This window comes from Bombina bombina, chromosome 2 (genome assembly GCF_027579735.1).
Source record: "Bombina bombina isolate aBomBom1 chromosome 2, aBomBom1.pri, whole genome shotgun sequence".
In the NCBI taxonomy this organism is placed as follows: domain Eukaryota; kingdom Metazoa; phylum Chordata; class Amphibia; order Anura; family Bombinatoridae; genus Bombina; species Bombina bombina.
The window spans coordinates 1,333,469,913-1,333,493,827 of record NC_069500.1 but is presented as its reverse complement, the minus strand read 5'-3'; the positions used below and the strand labels follow the sequence as shown (position 1 = coordinate 1,333,493,827).

The window sequence follows — 23,915 nt, the reverse complement described above, 5'->3', positions numbered from 1 at the left end:
TTAAGTGACGTCATCCAAGATGGCGTCCCTTAGATTCCGATTGGCTGATAGAATTCTATCAGCCAATCGGAATTAAGGTAGAAAAAACTAACCCCCTGAAGATCGACTTACCGGGAGAAGTCTTCATCCAAGCCGGGCCAAAGTCCTCAACGAAGCTAATCGGAATTAAGGTAGAAAAAATCCTATTGGCTGATGCCATCAGCCAATAGGATTGAAGTTCAATCCTATTGGCTGATCCAATCAACCAATAGGATTGAGCTTGCATTCTATTGGCTGATTGGAAGAGCCAATAGAATGTGAGCTCAATCCTATTGGCTGATTGCATCAGCCAATAGGATTGAACTTCAATCCTATTGGCTGATTGCATCAGCCAATAGGATTTTTTCTACCTTAATTCCGATTGGCTTTGTTGTGGACTTCAGCCCGGCTTGGATGAAGACTTCTCCCGGTAAGTCGATCTTCAGGGGGTTAGTGTTTTTTTAAGGGTGTATTGGGTGGGTTTTATTTTTAGGTTAGGGACTTTGGGCTGCAATAGAGCTAACTGCCCTTTTAAGGGCAATGCCCATCCAAATGCCCTTTTCAGGGCAATGGGGAGCTTAGTTTTTTTAGATAGTATTTTATTTGGGGGGTTGGTTGTGTGGGTGGTGGGTTTTACTGTTGGGGGGGTTGTTTGTATTTTTTTTTACAGGTAAAAGAGCTGATTACTTTGGGGCAATGCCCCGCAAAAGGCCCTTTTAAGGGCTATTGGTAGTTTAGTTTAGGCTAGGTTTTTTTTATTTTGGGGGGGCTTTTTTATTTTAATAGGGCTATTAGATTAGGTATAATTAGTTTAAATATCTGTAATTTGTTTATTATTTTCTGTAATTTAGTGGGGGGGGGTTGTACTTTAGCTAATTTAATTTAGGTAATTGTATTTAATTTAGTTAATGTATTTAATTATAGTGTAGTTTTAGGTGTTATTGTAACTTAGGTTAAGTTTTATTTTACAGGTACTTTTGTATTTATTTTAGCTAGGTAGTTATTAAATAGTTAATAACTATTTAATAACTATTCTACCTAGTTAAAATAAATACAAGCTTGCCTGTAAAATAAAAATAAACCCTAAGCTAGCTACAATGTAACTATTAGTTATATTGTAGCTATCTTAGGGTTTATTGTATAGGTAAGTATTTAGTTTTAAATAGGAATAATTTAGTTAATGATAGGAATATTTATTTAGATTTATTTAAATTATATTTAAGTTAGTGGGTGTTAGGTTTAGGGTTAGACTTAGATTTAGGGGTTAATAACTTTAATATAGTGGCAGCGACGTTGGGGGCGGCAGATTAGGGGTTAATAAATGTAGGTAGGTGGCGGCGATGTTAGGGACGGCAGATTAGGGGTTTATAATATTTAACTAATGTTTGCGAGGCAGGAGTGCGGCGGTTTAGGGGTTAATATGGTTATTATAGTGGCGGCGACGTTGGGGGCGGCAGATTAGGGGTTAAAAAGTGTAGGTAAATTGCAGCGACATTGGGGACGGCAGATTAGGGGTTAATAAATATAATGTAGGTGTCGGCGATGTTGGGGGCAGCAGATTAGGGGTTCATAAATATAATGTAGGTGGCGGCGGTGTCCAGAGCGGCAGATTAGGGGTTAATAATTTTATTATAGTATATGCGATGTGGGAGGGCCTCGGTTTAGGTTTAGGGGTTAATAGGTAGTTTATGGGTGTTAGTGTACTTTTTAACACTTTAGTTATGAGTTTTATGTTACGGCGTTGTAGTGTAAAACTCATAACTACAGACTTTTAAATGCGTTAGGGATCTTGACAGGGTAGGGTGTACCGCTCACTTTTTCGCCTCCCAGGACAGACTCGTAATATCAGCGCTATGGAAGTCCCATAGAAAAAAGACTTTACGAAGTTTACGTAAGTCATTTTGCGGTAAGGCCAAAGAAGTGTGCGGTACACCTAAACCTTCAAGACTCGTAATACCAGCGGGCGTAAAAAAGCACCGTTAGGACCTGTTAACGCTGCTTTTTTACCCTAACGCACAACTCGTAATCTAGCCGTAAGAAAACAAAGCAAATTAGATAAAAGAAGTAAATTGGAAAGTTTTATAAAATTGCCTGCTCTGTCCGAATTGTTTAATTTTGACTTTCCTGTCCCTTTAAATTATATAAGCTTTTTCTTTTTAACAAAATTAACTGGATGCAGTTTTCAGGTTGTCATTACTGTAGCAATGACATTACAATCACATAGATACATGTATTCTTTCTGATTATTTACTGAGTTACCTTGAAATCATTTAGGCATGTGATTTATCCTATTACTTAGTCACAATTGCAACAGTGTAATTATATGTAAACTAATAAGCTTACAAATATATAATTTATATTTTAATTTTGTATCTTAAATTTGATGCTTAAAGGGTCAAAAAGGAACCATAAGCTATTTTCATTATTATTGTTATTCTTTAATTATATTTTGACTTTGATGATCAAGGTACAAATAGAAACTAAAAAATATTTTTTTCATTATTATCAATAATATTAATATTATTGTTGCTATTATAGGAATAATATCTCTAATTGTAAGTTTAAAGGGACAACAAATAACTAAACAATAGATTATATGTTATTGTTGTTATTGTAGGACCGAGAAAAAAGGTTTAATAGTATGCTGGTGCTGCATACTATTTTTCGATCCCAAGACTTGCACTACATGTATGAGTTGGGTGGTAATCTTGGATTTTACCTGTGTGCTGAGTGTGTGTGTGTGTGTATATATGTTGTTTTGTTTAACAAAATGAATATCCGAATGAATGATTCAAAGCAAATTAAAGAAAATCGTCCGTATTCATTTGGTTCCTTTAATGTTGTTTTTAAGGGGTTTATACTACCTTAACCGGCTGGGGCTCTGGCGTGAGAATCGTGTTAGATAAGTATTCTAGATACAGGTGAACTTTTTACTTTGTAGCTTTCAATATTTGTATTTGTTTTAACAAAAACTAATTTAAATGTTTGACTAAAATCCAGTATTTGATTTGTTTTAAATCGAACCGAATAGTGCAAAATTCCCCAAATTCTTGGTACAAAAATTTCGTACAAACCGAAAAGAATGTCTTGGCTGCTGGTCAAGTCTAATATATATATATACACACATACACACACATATGCCTATCTCTCTTTCTCTATACACAGACACACACACATACTACTTATACTCAGTTTATATGACATTTTTGCATCAGTAAACTATCTGATTATTCTGGGCAGGTGTCAAGCTGCTCTAGAGCTTCAGCATATAAAATTGCTTAAAAGCCTCTCATTTTAATTTTTCAAGCAAAAAATTAGCACATTACCTTATTCATTCAACAGTAGCAGCATAATTAGCTAATTTTCTAGACAGCTAATTTACATGCAGACACGGTACAGCTGCGCTAATGGGAAGAGTTCAGGAAGCAGCAGTGACTTCTATACATTGCACCTGCACAGAGGTTACTGCCACTAAATCTGACTGCCTAGTGCTTATGTCTGCAATTGCAATGTTAACTATTTTATATTGTGATAAGTAGGATTGTTGTTAAAATCACATTCTTATAGAATGTTTAGAATTCTATTATATATACTGCTAAATGCTTATGAGAAACAATTTACTGAAGCTATGGAACATTATTATTTTTACTTAACAGATGTTGGGTTTATTGGTAATTGTGTATATGGGGTCTGATTCTTTCTTTGGAACATGAAAGAATATGAGGAGTCAATCAGGCCCATTTATCAAAGGGCTTGCGGACCTGATCCGACACTGCGGATCAGGTCCGCAAGACCTCGCTAAATGCGGAGAGCAATACGCTCTCCGCATTTAACATTGCACCAGCAGCTCACAAGAGCTGCTGGTGCAACGCCGCCCCCTGCTGACTCGCGGCCAATCAGCCGCCAGCAGGGAGCTGTCAATCAACCCGATCGTATTCGATCGGGTTGATGTCCGGCGATTCCTGTCCGCCTGTTCAGAGCAGGCGGACAGGGTTATGGAGCAGCGGTCTTTAGACCGCTGCTTCATAACTTGTGTTTCTGGCGAGTCTGAAGACTCGCCAGAAACACGGCCCTTCAAGCTCCGTACGGAGCTTGATAAATGGGCCTGATAGTCTCTTATACAGGTAGAAAACGCTTTATCCAAACTGCTTGGGACTGGATAAGGTTTGGATTTCGGAATATTTGCATCTGTCAAATGGGATGGTTTGGAAATAGGATGGAAACAAGTGTAAACTACAATATCTTACATAATTTAGGCAATATTAATAGGTCATATATACATTTAAGCTAAAGGTAGTTTTATATCATTTGTAATACTTTTGTATACATAGTACCATTAGAAAGATAGTACAGTGCTGTAAACGGAATGCTAATATGTGTTGTTTCAAATAAATAAAGACTATTATTTGCATTTGACACACAAAAACCAAAGCAAATATTATCAGCATAAAACTTCAAAACAGTGAGAACTTACTTTGGCAATAATAATAGAATATTAAAAAACTCATTAATTCCAAAACAACTTGTTTTACACAGCGCACAGTTGAGAAAAAAAAATAAACTTTTGTAAAAGTAGAAAGCCGCCTTATGTAATATTAATATCCCAAACATGAAAACTTCTTCCTAAGAAAAGAAAAAACAAGCATTAAAGCATTTTACAGTACAATACGTACATATAATACAGTGTATATACATGTATGATATACGCACATCCCCACAGCTCCTATAGGTTACATATTTAGTTTTATTTTAGTTTTTCCGATTGTGCACAGCATTGACTTTGTTCTGTTCAGGGCCCCTTGTCACTTATTGGATCATCACAGTGTGTTACAACTCCGAATGCAGTCTCGCCGTTCACAATCTCCCAACGTCTCATCCAGGATTTGCGGTCACGTGACTGCCTCAACACGTTTTGTTTGTCTGGCCAATCGGGAAACCGATAAAGAGTATATTCCTCCTGTATTCTTCCGGTATCGATCACAGTCCTCCAAAAAAACAGTGGATAATGTGAAAGTGCACTTTTACAAATATTAAGTATATTCAAGACAGGTGTATGCTGCATATATACTCTTTACCAGTTTCCCGATTGGCCAGCCGAACAACATGTGTTGATGCAGTCACATGACCGCAAATCCTGGGTGAGACCCCGGGAGATTATGAACGCCGAGACTGCGTTCCGAGTTGTAATATACTGCGGTGATCCAATAAGTGACAAGGGGCCTTGAACAGAACAAAGTGGATGCTGTGCACAATCGGAGGTCCGGTAAGAGTTTTCAAACAGTCCTCATTAATTCAACAACGTATACAGTAATTACTCAGTGTCAATCCATACTAAGGGGTAATTTTATTATTGTGCAGACGGACATGATACGACTTTGCTTTTAAAGTCAATTATATACGGCCACAACATTTCACTTAGTGTCATCCATACCAAGTCCTTTTTTGGGACTTTGTCTGCACAGTGCTTTTTTCTATATCTGGATTTTTTATTAATTGCTAAATATTGTAAGTTGTGGCTACAACTTGTTATCTATTATAATATACTCATTATTAACTCTTTATTAAACATTTATTAATTTCATATTGTGATTGTTATTTAATTATTAAGTAGCAGCATATTTATTATATTTAAATTTTATTCAATTCTTAACCCCTGCTTTTTTGCACTTCCCATTTTCTATCATACTTGTATCTCTTTTCCGTATTTTGGGAGATCACAAGATTTTTTGGGGATAGCATAGGGATGTGAGCTATAGACCTAACTTGTTTGTCCTTTATTCATAAAACTTAAATACATAACTGAGGCTTCCCTGATTTTTTTAACCTCCTAGACTTAAACATTTGAGTGCACTGCATCATAAATATAATTATAAGTACACTCCAGTGTAAAAAGTAAATCACACTTTTTTTGTTTGAGTATTTCTTTTTTAAGACACGATGAGTCCACGGATCATCTTAATTACTAATGGGATATTCACCTCCTGGTCAGCAGGAGGAGGCAAAGAGCACCACAGCAGAGCTGTTAAATAACTCCTCCCTTCTCTCCCACCCCAGTCATTCTCTTTGCCTATGTTAGTGATAGGAAGAGGTAAAGTAAGGTGTTAGAAAAGATTCTTCAATCAAGAGTTTATTATTTTTAAAGTAGTACAAGATTGTGCTGCTTTGTTCTAGGGTGTAGCCGTAGTCCATATCAGTCTCTTCAGTAGGGCTTTGGTGGCTTTAGAGCAATGGGAACTGGTGGGACATAATTCTAACTGCGCCTCCCATACATTTATGCTGCCCTTATCCTGATGGCCTAAGCAAACTTACTCAGGCTTTATCATTTTTCACAGGGCTATGGGAGGGAGAGGAGCTCTTAAACCTGCTGGACTGTCCTGCTGTCGGACAGAGTTAAAGGTAAGTGCTGACTTTTTTAATCTGGGAAAGAAATAAAACTCAGAGGAAAGTGGGCACTTTAATTTTATCACAGGTAACATATAAGACTCAGACAAGGGGCTCTTTATGTTTGGGACATCAAGCTCTCTTATTTGGAGGGTATTGGACAGCCATAAGTACAGGCACTGGGGCTGGGAGTTAAGCTAAATTTTTGATTATGGTGGTTATTTTCCCTAACGGTTTATGTAAACATATAAGCCGATCGGGTAATGAGGTTTTCAGTAATGCCCACGATGGGCGGTGCTATTGGTTTTGCCCGCTTCCTGTAAGCTGCGCAGTATTCAGCCTTTCTAGTATCGCATGGACGTCTGAAAAATGTGGCACTAGAACCGCATGGTTTTTTACTCAATTGAGCAAGCGGTTTGAGTGCTATTGGGGTCCTGAAGATCTGGATCGTTCCAGTCCCAAAAACTAACAGGGAGTGAGTCCGGTTGGCAGGTAGGCTGCTGAGGTGTAAGGGTGTCTGAATTTTACTTTGATTAGCTGATGGGGTATGTTTTTCCTGATGCAATAAAAAAGTTACCTTTTAAATTTTAAAGAGACAGTAACGGTTTATGTAATCAAACTTTTTTGAGTTAAAGTAATTTGATTAACTTATGATCTTTTTTTGGGCACATTTTTCCTCATGTAGTAAAAAAGTTACCTTTTAAATTTTAAAGAGACAGTAACGTTTTATTGTAATCAAACTTTTTTGAGTAAAAGTACATTTCTCCAACATAGGTGTGTCCGGTCCACGGCGTCATCCTTACTTGTGGGATATTCTCTTCCCCAACAGGAAATGGCAAAGAGCCCAGCAAAGCTGGTCACATGATCCCTCCTAGGCTCCGCCTACCCCAGTCATTCTCTTTGCCGTTGTACAGGCAACATCTCCACGGAGATGGCTTAGAGTTTTTTAGTGTTTAACTGTAGTTTTTATTATTCAATCAAGAGTTTGTTATTTTAAAATAGTGCTGGTATGTACTATTTACTCAGAAACAGAAAAGAGATGAAGATTTCTGTTTGTATGAGGAAAATGATTTTAGCACCGTAACTAAAATCCATGGCTGTTCCACACAGGACTGTTGAGAGCAATTAACTTCAGTTGGGGGAACAGTGTGCAGTCTCTTACTGCTTGAGGTATGACACATTCTAACAAGACGATGTAATGCTGGAAGCTGTCATTTTCCCTATGGGATCCGGTAAGCCATGTTTATTAAGATAGTAAATAAGGGCTTCACAAGGGCTTATTAAGACTGTAGACTTTTTCTGGGCTAAATCGATTCATTATTAACACATATTTAGCCTTGAGGAATCATTTATTCTGGGTATTTTGATATGATTATATCGGCAGGCACTGTTTTAGACACCTTATTCTTTAGGGGCTTTCCCTAATCATAGTCAGAGCCTCATTTTCGCGCCGGTATGGCGCACTTGTTTTTGAGGACAGCATGGCATGCAGCTGCATGTGTGTGGAGCTCTGATACATAGAAAAGTCTTTCTGAAGGCATCATTTGGTATCGTATTCCCCTTTGGGCTTGGTTGGGTCTCAGCAAAGCAGATTCCAGGGACTGTAAAGGGGTTAAATATAAAAACGGCTCCGGTTCCGTTATTTTAAGGGTTAAAGCTTCCAAATTTGGTGTGCAATACTTTTAAGGCTTTAAGACACTGTGGTGAAATTTTGGTGAATTTTGAACAATTCCTTCATACTTTTTCGCAATTGCAGTAATAAAGTGTGTTTAGTTTAAAATTTAAAGTGACAGTAACGGTTTTATTTTAAAACGTTTTTTGTGCTTTGTTATCAAGTTTATGCCTGTTTAACATGTCTGAACTACCAGATAGATTGTGTTCTGACTGTGGGGAAACCAAGGTTCCTTCTCATTTAACTATATGTATTTTATGTCATAAAAAAATTTAGTAAAAATGATGCCCAAGATGATTCCTCAAGTGAGGGGAGTAAGCATGGTACTGCATCATCCCCTCCTTCGTCTACACCAGTCTTGCCCATACAGGAGGCCCCTAGTACATCTAGTGCGCCAATACTCCTTACTATGCAACATTTAACGGCTGTAATGGATAATTCTATCAAAAACATTTTAGCCAATATGCCCACTTATCAGCGAAAGCGCGACTGCTCTGTTTTAGAAAATTCTGTAGAGCATGAGAACGCTGATGATATGGTTTCTGAAGGGCCCCTACACCAGTCTGAGGGGGCCAGGGAGGTTTTGTCTGAGGGAGAAATTTCAGATTCAGGAAACATTTCTCAACAAGCTGAACCTGATGTGATTACTTTTAAATTTAAGTTGGAACATCTCCGCGCTCTGCTTAAGGAGGTGTTATCCAATTTGGATGATTGTGATTATCTGGTCATTCCAGAACCACTATGTAAAATGGAAAAGTTCTTAGAGGCCCCGGGGCCCCCCGAAGCTTTTCCTATATCCAAGCGGGTGGCGTACATTGTTAGTAAAGAATGGGACAGGCCCGGTATACCTTTAGTACCTCCCCCCATATTTATAAAATTGTTTTCTTATAGTCGACCCCAGAAAGGACTGATGGCAGACAGTCCCCAAGGTCGAGGGGGCGGTTTCTACTCTACACAAGCGCGCCACTATACCCATAGAAGATAGTTGTGCTTTCCAAGATCCTATGGATAAAAAATTAGAAGGTCTGCTAAAGATGTTTGTTCAGCAAGGTTCCCTTCTACAACCAATTGCATGCATTGTCCCTGTCACTGCAGCCGCGTGTTTCTAGTTTGATGAGCTAGGAAAGGCGATTATTAGTAATTCTTCTTCTTATGAGGAGATTATGGACAGAATTCGTGCTCTTAAATTGGCTAATTCTTTCACCCTAGACGCCACCTTGCAATTGGCTAGGTTAGCGGCGAAAAAATTCTGGGTTTGCTATTGTGGCGCAGAGCGCTTTGGTTAAAATCTTGGGCAGCGGATGCGTCTTCCAAGAACAAATTGCTTGACATTCCTTTCAAGGGGAAAACACTCTTTGGCCCTGACTTGAAAGAGATTATCTCTGATATCACTGGGGGCAAGGGCCACGCCCTTCCTCAGGATAGGTCTTTTCAAGACCAAAAATAAACCTAAGTTTCGTCCCTTTCGCAGAAACGGATCAGCCCCAAGGGCTACGTCCTCTAAGCAGGAAGGTAATACTTCTCAAGCCAATCCAGCCTGGAGACCTATGCAAGGCTGGAACAAAGGAAAGCAGGCCAGGAAACCTGCCACTGCTACCAAGACAGCATGAAATGCGGGCCCCCGATCCGGGACCGGATCTGGTGGGGGGCAGACTCTCTCTCTTCGCTCAGGATTGGGCAAGAGATGTTCTGGATCCTTGGGCGCTAGAAATAGTCTCCCAAGGTTATTCTCTGGAGTTCAAGGGGCTTCCTCCAAGGGGGAGGTTCCACAGGTCTCAGTTGTCTTCAGACCACATAAGAAGACAGGCATTCTTACATTGGGTAGAAGACCTGCTAAAAATGGGAGTGATTCATCCTGTTCCATTAGGAGAACAAGGGATGGGGTTCTACTCCAATCTGTTCATAGTTCCCAAAAAAGAGGGAACGTTCAGACCAATCTTAGATCTCAAGATCTTGAACAAGTTTCTCAAGGTTCCATCGTTCAAGATGGAAACCATTCGAACACTTCTTCCTTCCATCCAGGAAGGTCAATTCATGACCAAGGTGGATTTCAAGGATGCGTATCTACATATTCCTATCCACAAGGAACATCATCGGTTCCTAAGGTTTGCATTCCTGGACAAGCATTTCCAGTTCGTGGCGTTTTCTTTCGGATTAGCCACTGCTCCTAGGATTTTCTCATAGGTACTAGGGTCCCTTCTGGCGGTGCTAAGACCAAGGGGCATTGCTGTAGTACCTTACTTGGACGACATTCTGATTCGAGCGTCGTCCCTTCCTCAAGTAAAGGCTCACACGGACATTGTCCTGGCCTTTCTCAGATCTCACGGATGGAAAGTGAACGTGGAAAAGAGTTCTCTATCTCCGTCAACGAGGGTTCCCTTCTTGGGAACTATAATAGACTCCTTAGAAATGAGGATTTTTCTGACAGAAGCCAGAAAAACAAAACTTCTAGACTCTTGTCGGATACTTCATTCCGTTCCTCTTCCTTCCATAGCGCAGTGCATGGAAGTGATAGGTTTGATGGTAGCGGCAATGGACATAGTTCCTTTTGTGCGCATTCATCTAAGACCATTACAACTGTTCATGCTCAGTCAGTGGAATGGGGACTATTCAGACTTGTCTCCGAAGATACAAGAAAATCAGAGGACCAGAGACTCATTCCGTTGGTGGCTGTCCCTGGACAACCTGTCACAAGGGATGACCTTCCGCAGACCAGAGTGGGTCATTGTCACGACCGACGCCAGTCTGATGGGCTGGGGCGCGGTCTGGGGATCCCTGAAAGCTCAGGGTCTTTGGTCTCGGGTAGAATCTCTTCTACCGATAAATATTCTGGAACTGAGAGCGATATTCAATGCTCTCAAAGCTTGGCCTCAGCTAGCGAGGGCCAAGTTCATACATCAACCATCAGGGGGGAACAAGGAGTTCCCTAGCGATGGAAGAAGTGACCAAAATCATTCTATGGGCGGAGTCTCACTCCTGCCACCTGTCTGCTATCCACATCCCAGGAGTGGAAAATTGGGAAGCGAATTTTCTGAGTCGTCAGACATTGCATCCGGGGGAGTGGGAACTCCATCCGGAAATCTTTGCCCAAGTCACTCAACCGTGGGGCATTCCAGACATGGATCTGATGGCCTCTCGTCAGAACTTCAGAGTTCCTTACTACGGGTACAGATCCAGGGATCCCAAGGCGGCTCTAGTGGATGCACTAGTAGCACCTTGGACCTTCAAACTAGCTTATGTGTTCCCGCCGTTTCCTCTCATCCCCAGGCTGGTAGCCAGGATCAATCAGGAGAGGGCGTCGGTGATTTTGATAGCTCCTGCGTGGCCACGCAGGACTTGGTATGCAGATCTGGTGAATATGTCATCGGCTCCACTATGGAAGCTACCTTTGAGACGAGACCTTCTTGTTCTAGGTCCGTTCGACCCACTCCAGCTGACTGCTTGGAGATTGAACGCTTGATCTTATCAAAGCGAGGGTTCTCAGATTCTGTTATTAATACTCTTGTTCAGGCCTGAAAGCCTGTAACCAGAAAAATTACCACATAATTTGGTATATCTGTTGGTGTGAATCTGCAGGATTCCCTTGGGACAAGGTTAAGATTCCTAAGAGTCTATCCTTCCTTCGAGAAGGATTGGAAAAAGGATTATCTGCAAGTTCCTTGATGGGACAGATTTCTGCCTTGTCTGTGTTACTTCACAAAAAGCTGGCAGCTGTGCCAGATGTTCTAGCCTTTGTTCAGGCTCTGGTTAGAATCAAGCCTGTTTACAAAATTTGGACTCCTCCTTGGAGTCTCAACCTAGTTCTTTCAGTTCTTCAGGGGGTTCCGTTTGAACCCTTACATTCCGTTGATATTAAGTTATTATCTTGGAAAGTTTTGTTTTTGGTTGCAATTTCTTCTGCTAGAAGAGTTTCAGAATTAGCTGCTCTGCAGTGTTCTTCTCCTTATCTGGTGTTCCATGCAGATAAGGTGGTTTTGCGTACTAAACCTGGTTTTCTTCCAAAAGTTGTTTCTAACAAAAACATTAACCAGGAGATAGTTGTGCCTTCTTTGTGTCCTAATCCAGTTTCAAAGAAGGAACGTTTGTTGCACAACTTGGATGTAGTTCGTGCTCTCAAATTTTACTTAGCAGCTACTAAGGATTTCAGACAAACTTTGTCTTTGTTTGTTGTTTATTCTGGTAAACGGAGAGGTCAAAAAGCAACTTCTACCTCTCTCTCCTTCTGGATTAAAAGCATTATCCGATTGGCTTATGAGACTGCCGGACGGCAGCCTCCTGAAAGAATCACAGCTCACTCCACTAGGGCTGTGGCTTCCACATGGGCCTTCAAGAACGAGGCTTCTGTTGATCAGATATGTAAGGCAGCGACTTGGTCTTCACTGCACACTTTTTCTAAATTTTACAAATTTGATACTTTTGCTTCTTCTGAGGCTATTTTTGGGAGAAAGGTTTTGCAAGCCGTGGTGCCTTCCATTTAGGTGACCTGATTTGCTCCCTCCCTTCATCCGTGTCCTAAAGCTTTGGTATTGGTTCCCACAAGTAAGGATGACGCCGTGGACCGGACACACCTATGTTGGAGAAAACAGAATTTATGTTTAACTGATAAATTACTTTCTCCAACGGTGTGTCCGGTCCACGGCCCGCCCTGGTTTTTTTTTTTTTTTTTTAATCAGGTCTGATAATTTATTTTCTTTAACTACAGTCACCACGGTAACATATGGTTTCTCCTATGCAAATATTCCTCCTTAACGTCGGTCGAATGACTGGGGTAGGCGGAGCCTAGGAGGGATCATGTGACCAGCTTTGCTGGGCTCTTTGCCATTTCCTGTTGGGGAAGAGAATATCCCACAAGTAAGGATGACGCCGTGGACCGGACACACCGTTGGAGAAAGTAATTTATCAGGTAAACATAAATTCTGTTTTTTATTACATTGTCATCTTATTGTGTTTCAGTATGGACACAGGAGCCTTGCAAAATGTTACTTGCTCTATGTGTTTGGATGCAAATGTGGAACCACCAATCCCTTTCTGTCCCTCATGTATTGAGAGGGCTTTAAGTTATAGGGACAAGATTTTTCCTGAGCAAAATTTTTCAAAAGCGGATGCTTCTCAGGAGTCTAATGACGAGATTCAGAGTATGCCACAGCTTTCTCCCCAAGCGTCCCAAACTTTAACACCCGCTCAAGCAGTGCCCTGTACTTCTGCTCTAGCATCCGCTGGAGTTACCTAAAAAAGACATAGCTGCTCTTATGTCTTCCACAATTTCTGATGCGTTGTCTGCTTTTCCAATGCTGCAAGGCAAACATAATAGGAAAGACAGACATACAGTAAGTAAGGTTTCTGATGCAATGGTGGCAATCTCGGAAGTACCCTCCCAGGGAAATGAGGAGGAGGGTATTGAGGTTCCATCGGAAGGCAAAATTTCAGACTCAAAAAGTTCATTGCCTCTGACTGACTCGGAGGTTGCAACTTTTAGGTTTAAGCTAGAACACCTCCGCCTGTTGCTCAGGGAGGTTTTGGTTACTTTAGACGACTGTGATTCCACAGTAGTGGTCGCTCCTGCGAAGTCGAGTAAATTGGACAGATATTTCGAAGTTCCCTCTTACTCAGACGTTTTTCCAGTGCCAAAGCGAGCTCCAGAGATTGTTTCTAAGGAATGGGAGACACCAGGTATTCCCTTCTCTCCCTCTCCTATTTTTAAAAAGATGTTTCCCATAGCTGACTCTTTCAAGGAGGCTTGGCAAACAGTTCCTAAGGTGGAAGGGGTTGTTTCCACGTTAGCCAAGTGAACTACTATTCCCATTGAGGATACTTGTGCTTTCAAAGATTCTATGGACAAGAAGTTGGAGGGTTTACTTAAAAAGATTTATGTTCACCAGGGTCTGCTATTGCAGCCAGCTGCGTGCATTGCTACTGTCATTAGTGCAGCAGCATATTGGTTTGATGCTCTGTCTGAGTCTCTTAGGACTGAGACTTCCTTAGAGGAGATCCAAGACAGGATTAAAGCTCTGAAGTTAGCTAATGCTTTTATTACAGACGCTTCTCTGTAAATTACTAAACTGGCAGCTAAGAGTTCGGGTTTCTCTGTCCTAGCCCACAGAGCCTTATGGTTAAAACCTTGATCTGCGGACGTGTCTAAGCTTCTAGCGATTCCTTACAAGGAGAAATTATCTCTGATATCACGGGAGGTAAGGGTCATCTCCTTCCTCAGGATAAGAGAAACAAACAAAAAGGACGACAGAGTAATTTTCGTTCCTTTCAAAATTTCAAGGGTAATGCTTCCTCTTCCTCCTCTAAGCAGGAACAATCTAAGTCTACATGGAGACCCAACCAGTCTTGGAACAAGGGTAAACAGTCCAAGAAGCCTGCTATTGAATCCAAATCAGCATGAAGGGCATGCCCCCGATCTGAGACCGGATCTGGTAGGGGGCAGACTTTCCTTCTTCATTCAGGCTTGGGTTCGAGAAGTTCAGGATCCCTGGGCAATAGAAATAGTGTCTCAGGGATAAAAATTGGAGTTCAAAATTTTTCCTCCCAGAGGCAGGTTTCTTCTTTCAAGATTATCTGCAGACCAGACAAAAGGAGAGGCGTTCTTACATTATGAAACAAATTTGAGGTGAATTCAGAATTCACCAAGAAAGAATACACATATAGCACTCTGCAAAACATTTGAGCTTTGTTGCAAACCTATAATAAATTAACATAAAAAATATATGCTTCTAATAGCTTGAAACTTATTAGCAGTGACACAACTGTCGCTCCATTAAACATTTACCAACTAGTGCATACCAACATAGCTAAAAACATATATATTGCAATATAATCTGATTACAATACATATTGACCAACATAAACAGTATGACTATGTTAACTTAAGGCAACAGTGCGTTAACTGTAGCTAGAACAACAACGTTAACCAAAAAACAAGTATTCAACAGTGTTTTTGCAACTTATATTTATTAAAATACATATACAGATATTCCTAATATGGTGCAAAACATACAAAAATACACATAATTGTGTTGGTTAACAAACATAGTTGCATTAAAGCTCACAAAGAGCAGAAACTGCAACAATCACAGTCATACTATCTATAAGGGTATGTAACCAAATTATTATATACATATATCAGCGCCCGATATATATAGATACTTTTGAAACTAGCAAAGCAAGTTTAATAAAATAGCATTACAAATTTAGTGTATCAACAAACAAAACAAGTGTTGACACTATATTTAAGGATTTATAATCTTTTCTATATATATACCTAAAAATATTTGTTATTTTGAAAAAACAACTTTATACAAAATATTATGTATTATATATATATATAATCCTTATTACTTCAACAGTAATATTGACAACCAGCTAACAAAATGTGGAAATTAATATAGAAACTGACTTCATACAACTCAGATTCCAACTAGGTTGTCAAATTACCCAGAATACTAGATCATTTCTGGATGTACACTTGTTTTATCCATGATAGCTAATTCAGAAGATATGAGTTAATAACACATAATAAGGACACAAGTATCACAAAACTGTGTTATTCTTCTCACAATTGTGTATTCTTACTTACACTTGAAAGTCATAACACCTTCAATCCAGACTCTTATAGAGGTCTTAAATTCATTTTCCAATTATTAAGGGCAACACATTGTATAGATATACTAGATTATTTCACGCATGAGTCCATATTGTGTGTGTTTTTAATTGTGTGTTCTTTCCCCCCCCCTTTTTTAATTAATAAACAAATAAAAGTTATATTTTATGATCTTCCTTTCTCTCACCTCGATGATCACTAACTATTTGTTGTGAACAACAGACAGTTTTCTCACTGCAATTATTTGCTACAAGCTCAAGAGTGCTATATGTGTATTCTTTCTTGGTGAATTCTGAATTCACCTCAAATTTGTTTCAAGTTTTCTTAATACACAGCACCACAAATTCACTTTCTCTGTATCACAGAGTTTATAATTAACTCAATGAAGACAGAAGTTATGAAGAGCTTCTTATAAACATCTATATAATAAGTAGTGCCATTGGTTTCCTGCTAGTTCTTACATTATGTAGGAGACCTCTCTGCCCTGGGAGTGATTGTTCCCGTCCCAGTTCAGGAACAGGGTCAGGGTTGTTATTCCAATCTGTTCGTGGTTCCCAAAAAGGAGGGAACCTTCAGACCAATTGTAGATCTAAAGAGTCTAAACAAATTTCTCAGGGTTCCATCCTTCAAGATGGAAACTATCCGTTCCATTGTTCCCTTAATCCAGGAGGGTCAATTCACGACAACAGTGGATTTAAAGGACGCGTACCTACATGTCCCTATTCACAGGAATCATCACAAGTTCCTACGGTTTGCCTTCCAGGACAAACACTTCCATTTCGTGGCTCTTCCTTTTGGCCTGGCCACTGCTCCCAGAATCTTCACAAAGGTTCTGGGGTCTCTGTTGGCGGTTCTTTGGGCACAGGGCATTGGGGTGGCGCCTTATCTGGACGACATTCTAGTCCATGCGCCATCTTTTCAACAAGCAAGATGCCACACCAACATAGTGTTATCCTTCCTGAGAACTCACGGGTGGAAGGTAAATTTGAGAAAGAGTTCCCTAGTTCCAGACACAAGAGTCACTTTCTTGGGGACCATAATAGACTCATTGTCCATGAAGATTTTTCTGGCAGAAGTCAGGAAATCAAAGATTATCAATACTTGTCTAGTCCTTCAGTCCACTCCTCGGCCATCAGTGGCCCAGTGCATGGAGTTAATCGGGCTGATGGTGGTGGCAATGGACACCATCCCGTTTGCTTGTTTCCATCTCAGGCCTTTGCAGTTAAACATGCTCAGGCAATGGAACGGAGATTATGCAGACTTGTTTCCTCGAATAACTCTGGAGAAGGAGACAAGGGACTCTCTTCTATGGTGGTTGTCTCTGGATCATCTCTCCCAGGGAACCTGCTTTCGCAGGCCATCTTGGGTGATTGTGACAACAGACGCCAGCCTTCTGGGGTGGGGAGCAGTCTGGGGCTCCCTCAAGGCGCAGGGAGTTTGGACACAGTCGGAGTCTGCTCTTCCTATAAACATTCTAGAGCTGAGGGCAATCTTCAATGCTCTTCTGGCCTGGCTCTAGTTAGCCTCACTCCGGTTTATCAGGTTTCAGTCGGACAACATAACTTCAGTGGCTTACATCAATCATCAAGGAGGAACAAGGAGTTCCTTAGCAATGACAGAGGTAGCCAAAATAATCCAGTGGGCAGAAACCCACTTTTGTTGCCTGTCAGCGATCCACATCCACAAACCTAATTCTCAAGTGGGGTCAACCGGAACTGGATCTCATGGCATCCCGACAGAATGCCAAGCTCCCGAGATACGGGTCAAGGTCCAGGGACCCCCATGCGGAACTGATAGATGATCTGGCAGTCCCTTGGACCTTCAGTCTAGCATACCTATTCCCTCCATTTGCTCTTCTTCCTCGGGTTATTGCTCGAATCAAACAGGAGAGGGCTTCGGTGATCCTCATAGCTCCGGCCTGGCCTCGCAGGATTTGGTATGCGGATCTGGTGGAGATGTCATCTCTGCCACCTTGGAGACTTCCATTGAGGAAGGACCTTCTGATTCAGGGGCCCTTCCATCACCCAAATCTAGTTTCTCTGAAGCTGACTGCTTGGAGATTGAACGCTTAATTTTATCCAAGCAGGGATTTTCTGATTCGGTCATAGAGACCATGGTTCAGGCTCGTAAGCCTGTGACCAGAAGGTTTTACCATAAAATTTGGCGTAAATACCTTTATTGGTGTGAATCCAAGGGCTACTCATGGAGTAGGGTTAGGATTCCTAGAATTTTGTTTTTTCTCCAAGAGGGTTTGGAGAAGGGTTTATCAACGAGTTCCCTATAGGGTCAGATCTCGGCTTTATCTATTTTGTTACACAAACGTCTGGCAGATGTTCAATCATTCTGTCAGGCCTTGGACAGGATCAGGCCTGTGTTCAAACCAGTTACTCCTCCATGGAGTCTTAATTTAGTTTAGTTAGGTTCTTCAAGGGGCTCCGTTTGAGCCTATGCATTCCTTAGATATTAAGTTGTTATCTTGGAAGGTTTTATTTCTTGTTGCTATTTCTTCTGCTCGTAGAGTGTCAGAACTCTCGGCGTTGCAGTATGAGTCCCCTTACTTTATTTTTCATTCTGATAAGGTAGTTTTACGTACTGAACTAGGATTTCTTCCTAAGGTTGTTTCGGATAGAAACATTAATGAGGAGATTGTTGTCCTAATCCTCCTTCTCAGAAAGAACGTCTTCTGCAGAATTTGGACGTGGTCCGTGCTTTAAAATTTTACTTACAGGCGACTAAGGACTTTCGTCAGTCTTCTTCCTTGTTTGTGATTTTCTCAGGAAAACGTAAGGGACAGAAAGCTACGGCTACTTCTCTTTCTTTTTGGCTGAAGAGTATCATACGTTTTGCATATAAGACTGCTGGACAGCAGCCTCCCGAGAGAGTTACGGCTCATTCCACGAGGGCTGTTGCTTCCTCATGGGCATTCAAAAATGAAGCTTCTGTGGAACAGATTTGCAAGGCTGCAACTTGGTACTCTCTTCACACTTTTTAAAAGTTTTACAAATTTGATATTTTTGCTTCGGCCGAGGCCGCTTTTGGGAGAAAGGTTCTTCAAGCAGTGGTACCTTCCGTTTAGGTTTCCTGTCTTGTCCCTCCCGTATCATCTGTGTACTCTAGCTTGGGTATTGTATCCCATTAGTAATTAAGATGATCCGTGGACTCATCGTGTCTTAAAAAAGAAAAGAAAATTTATGCTTACCTGATAAATGTATTTCTTTTTTGACACGATGAGTCCACGGCCCGCCCTGTTCTTTTAGACAGGTTGTTGGTTATTATAAACTTCAGACACCTCTGCACCTTGGCTTTTCCTTTCTCTTCCTAGCTTTGGTCGAATGACTGGAGTGGGAGGGAAGGGAGGAGTTATTTAACAGCTCTGCTGTGGTGCTCCTTGCCTCCTCCTGCTGACCAGGAGGTGAATATCCCATTAGTAATTAAGATGATCCGTGGACTCATCATGTCAAAAAAGAAATAAATTTATCAGGTAAGCATAAATTTTCTTTTTCTTTAAAAAAAAATCCTTTCTATTAAAAAATGAAATGTCTTTCTTTTACTATGTGTTTATTCTATATAAAGTGGCACGCTAGATCAGGATACTGCTGGTGAGCCAATCAGGAGCAGGCATATATATGTATGTTTCAATCACTTTCCATATCCTCATCCAGGAGAAATTCCAGAAATGCAACTTTGACTACATTTTAACTCTTAAAGGGACATAAAAATACAAATAGACAAAGATCTAATGTGTTAGATAATTGTATTATTTATTATTGCTTGCATATAAATAGGGTTTTAACCTCTGCAAACGTCTCAGCTCCAGAGCAGCAATGTACTACTGGAAGCAAGCTGAATATGAGTGGTGAGACAATGACAAGAGGCATGTGTGCAATCACCAATCATCTGCTAACTCCCTGTGTATTGCTGCTCCTGAGACTACCTAGGTATGCTTTTCAACATAGAGAACAAAAGTACATTTTATAATAGAAACAAACTAAAAAAAACGTTTAAAATAAAATGCTTTATCTAAATCATGAGTTTAATTTTGATTTTCATGTTTATATAAACACATAGTAAAACAAAGGAATTTATGTAAAAATTAAATGTTCTGACAAATTACAGTAGAATGCCCCTTTAAAGGGACAGTCTACACCATAATTTTTATTGTTTAAAATAATAGATAATCCCTTTTTACCCATACCCCAGTTTTCCATAACCAACACAGTTATATTAATATACTTGTTACCTCTGTGATTATCTTGTATCTAAGCCTCTGCAGACTGCCCCCTTATTTCAGTTCTTTTAACAGACTTGCATTTTAGCCAATCAGTGCTGACTTCTAAATAACTCTATGGTAGTGAGCACAATGTTATTTATGTGGCACACATGAACTAACGCCCTCTAGTTGTGAACAAATGTCAAAATGCATTCAAATAAGAGGCGGCCTTCGAGGGCTAAGAAATTAGCATATGAGCTTACCTAGGTTTAGCTTTCAACTAAGAATACCAAGGGAACAAAGCAAAATTGATGATAAAAGTAAATTGGAAAGTTGTTTAAAATTACATGCCCTATCTGAATCATGAAAGCTTATTTTTGACTAAACTGTCCCATTAATTTTCAAACCTGCCAGTTTCATATCATCTTACATTTTGAAATGAATAATTATAACTAGAGAAGCTGTCGGGAATTCGTATAGTTACCCAGAGAGGAAGAGTAGATGAAAATGGGTGAATCATAGACACCTGGCACGTTACCGTTGTATGTTTTGTTAAAGGAGTCAGGTTCCCCTCTAACAAAAGAAGTAGAAATTAGCACACACGAAATAAAAGGATTTTTAGGTTCTTTTATTCTTTGCAACATGGTCATTTTACAGAGAAGCAATACAATTTTCCACTTGAGCTGTTGCCTTAACTCAAAGTTGCACAGTAAGTGTAAACGCTGCTTTAAGTGTAACAATGAATCACTCATGTGACAGGCACAAAATGTAATGCTATTTGCGTGCTATCACCTGATTAAAATGACCTTGCTACGTTTAAGGAAAAATATATACTTTTTTTTGGCCATGGCGTATGGAAGGTTCATTTATTCTATTTTATCTTTCTGACAGGCACGAAGAAAAGAAAGCTAAATCTGAGTTTACTAAAACGGCCATTGCAAAAGATGACCGTGTCAATGGACTACAAAAAAAACTAGAGGAAAAAATTCTGGAACGTAAAAAGCAAGAAGAAGCTTTAAAGATAAAAGCTAAACAAAATACCACCAGATCGTATAAGGCAAGTACTCATTGATTTTTGATTGATATATTCTGCTTAGTAACTTTGAAAAAAGCAAAGGGACAAGATTATTTACATTATTTACGTTTTATGTATTTTGCAGCCCCCTCTTGTGAAAACTAGAGTATTTGCATAATGATTACAAATATAACCTCTTATGGGTTGACAGAGGTGGGGGTACTGGTGAGTACCCCTACAAAAAAAGCCATGTGTGTATGTGTGTATATATATATATATATATATATATTCAGGTGGCCCTCGGTTTACGCTGGTTCAATTTGCGCCGTTTCAGAATAACAACCTTTTTTTTCAGTCATGTGCAGTAATTAAAATAGCCAGTAGGTGGAGCTTGTCCGCTTGTTTTGCAGCAAAGTTATACAACTTAACAGGTCTGAAATTGATCTGTCTACACAGAACAGACATTAGCGATCGAGCAGCCACTTCCCTATTATCTTCCTGTCCAGCTGCTTGAGATGAGAGTGCCTAACTGCCTGTTAATCACTGCAGATTGAAATGCATAGAATAGGTGCAGACCTAATATTATCTAACATGCTAACAATGCAGAGAACTGATTGCAGAAAAATACAAGTAAAAAAATGTTTTTGTTCATTAAACTTAGTTTGATGATGATACAATCTATATTATTAGGTTTATAATGCTGTTTAGCATTTAAAGTCTTCATTTCAAAGCTTTAAAAATAATGTATTAGGTGTTACTTATGACAATTTTGAGAGGGGCCTGGAACCTAACTCCCTCACTTCCCATTGACTTACATTATAAACTGGGTTTCAATTTACAATGGTTTCGATTTACAACTATTCCTCCTGGAACCTAACCCCGGCGTAAACTGAGGACTACCTGTATATATGTATGTGTGTGTGTGTGTGTATATATATATATATATATATATATATATATAAAATGCACAAGAGAGCGCACTCCCACCTCCAAAGTCAGCTACCAGGGTGCAGGCAAGCAAAATGTACAGTTCCAAAAAAGGCATTAACTCACTGAATTTGTACAAAAAGGTGCTTTATTGGCACATATAGAAAACAGTGACGTTTCGGGGATCAATCACCCCTTCATCAGACTAAGTGAAAATGTAAAACAAAAACAGTGTATTTAAAAGGTGCTATCCCCACCCCTAATCAGCGAAAAACCGCCCATAAGCATCATCATGTGAGTCATATATTCAAAAAACCAAATAATGTATTAAACTCAGTAACAATCAATCTAATATAGTATGTGAGCAAACTTAAATAATCAAAATGTGTGGGCAATATAAGTGCACAATATACATCCATTAGTGTATTCCTATAATATATTATAATGGAGCTCACTCGCTAGTGTTTTTGAACCAGTTTCATAATAACAGCCAGTTATGACACAGTATTAACATTTCACATTCAAATATATATATATACACTTAACACTTTGCCGGGGGGGGGGGGGTTTGCCTCCTCCTGCTGGCCAGGAGTTGAATATCCCACTAGTAATTGAAATGCCGTTGTGGACTCTCCATGTCCGGAAAGAAAGAAATTTATCAGGTAAGCATAAATTTAGTTTTTTTGACCAATGGGCTGTGTCTATCTGCAAGTTTGCTTCATGTCTCCACATGGAAAAGAATTGCCAGAGAAATTGAAAAATCTGATTGTGAGACTTCACAAAGATGGAAAAAGATACAGGAAGATCGGTGACCAACTAAATTTCAGTCAAAACGCAGTTGCCGCAGTAATCAGGAGGTAATCAGAGCGGCAGTGGCTGTCGTCCTAAAGTGACGCCACGGACAGTGCGCTACTTGCACAATCTAGCGCTGAAAAACAGGCAACAGGCAAGTGCTTCAGATTTGCATCAAGGCAAGTGCTTCAGGTTTGCATCAAGGCAAGTGCTTCAGGTTTGCATCAAGGCAAGTGCTTCAGGTTTGCATCAAGGCAAGTGCTTCAGGTTTGCATCAAGGCAAGTGCTTCAGATTTGCATCAAGGCAAGTGCTTCAGATTTGCATCAAGGCAAGTGCTTCAGGTTTGCATCAAGGCAAGTGCTTCAGGTTTGCATCAAGGCAAGTGCTTCATGTTTGCATCAAGGCAAGTGCTTCAGGTTTGCATCAAGGCAAGTGCTTCAGGTTTGCATCAAGGCAAGTGCTTCAGGTTTGCATCAAGGCAAGTGCTTCAGATTTGCATCAAGGCAAGTGCTTCAGGTTTGCATCAAGGCAAGTGCTTCAGGTTTGCATCAAGGCAAGTGCTTCAGGTTTGCATCAAGGCAAGTGCTTCAGGTTTGCATCAAGGCAAGTGCTTCAGGTTTGCATCAAGGCAAGTGCTTCAGGTTTGCATCAAGGCAAGTGCTTCAGGTTTGCATCAAGGCAAGTGCTTCAGATTTGCATCAAGGCAAGTGCTTCAGGTTTGCATCAAGGCAAGTGCTTCAGATTTGCATCAAGGCAAGTGCTTCAGGTTTGCATCAAGGCAAGTGCTTCAGGTTTGCATCAAGGCAAGTGCTTCAGGTTTGCATCAAGGCAAGTGCTTCAGATTTGCATCAAGGCAAGTGCTTCAGGTTTGCATCAAGGCAAGTGCTTCAGGTTTGCATCAAGGCAAGTGCTTCAGGTTTGCATCAAGGCAAGTGCTTCAGGTTTGCATCAAGGCAAGTGCTTCAGGTTTGCATCAAGGCAAATGCTTCAGGTTTGCATCAAGGCAAGTGCTTCAGGTTTGCATCAAGGCAAGTGCTTCAGGTTTGCATCAAGGCAAGTGCTTCAGGTTTGCATCAAGGAAAGTGCTTCAGGTTTGCATCAAGGCAAGTGCTTCAGATTTGCATCAAGGCAAGTGCTTCAGGTTTGCATCAAGGCAAGTGCTTCAGGTTTGCATCAAGGCAAGTGCTTCAGGTTTGCATCAAGGCAAGTGCTTCAGGTTTGCATCAAGGCAAGTGCTTCAGGTTTGCATCAAGGCAAGTGCTTCAGGTTTGCATCAAGGCAAGTGCTTCAGAT

At 40.2% G+C, this 23,915-nt stretch overlaps 1 protein-coding gene across 1 annotated transcript in view; it reads left to right on the top strand.

Annotated features, from left to right (window-relative positions):
* The window catches only part of CFAP99 (cilia and flagella associated protein 99), a 260,465-nt gene that overhangs the window by 213,772 nt on the left and 22,778 nt on the right, over positions 1-23,915 (top strand). Inside the window, exon 14 of the mRNA XM_053700308.1 lies at positions 20,779-20,944. Coding sequence (XP_053556283.1) covers positions 20,779-20,944 — 166 coding nt within the window. The remainder of the gene's footprint in view (positions 1-20,778; positions 20,945-23,915) is intronic.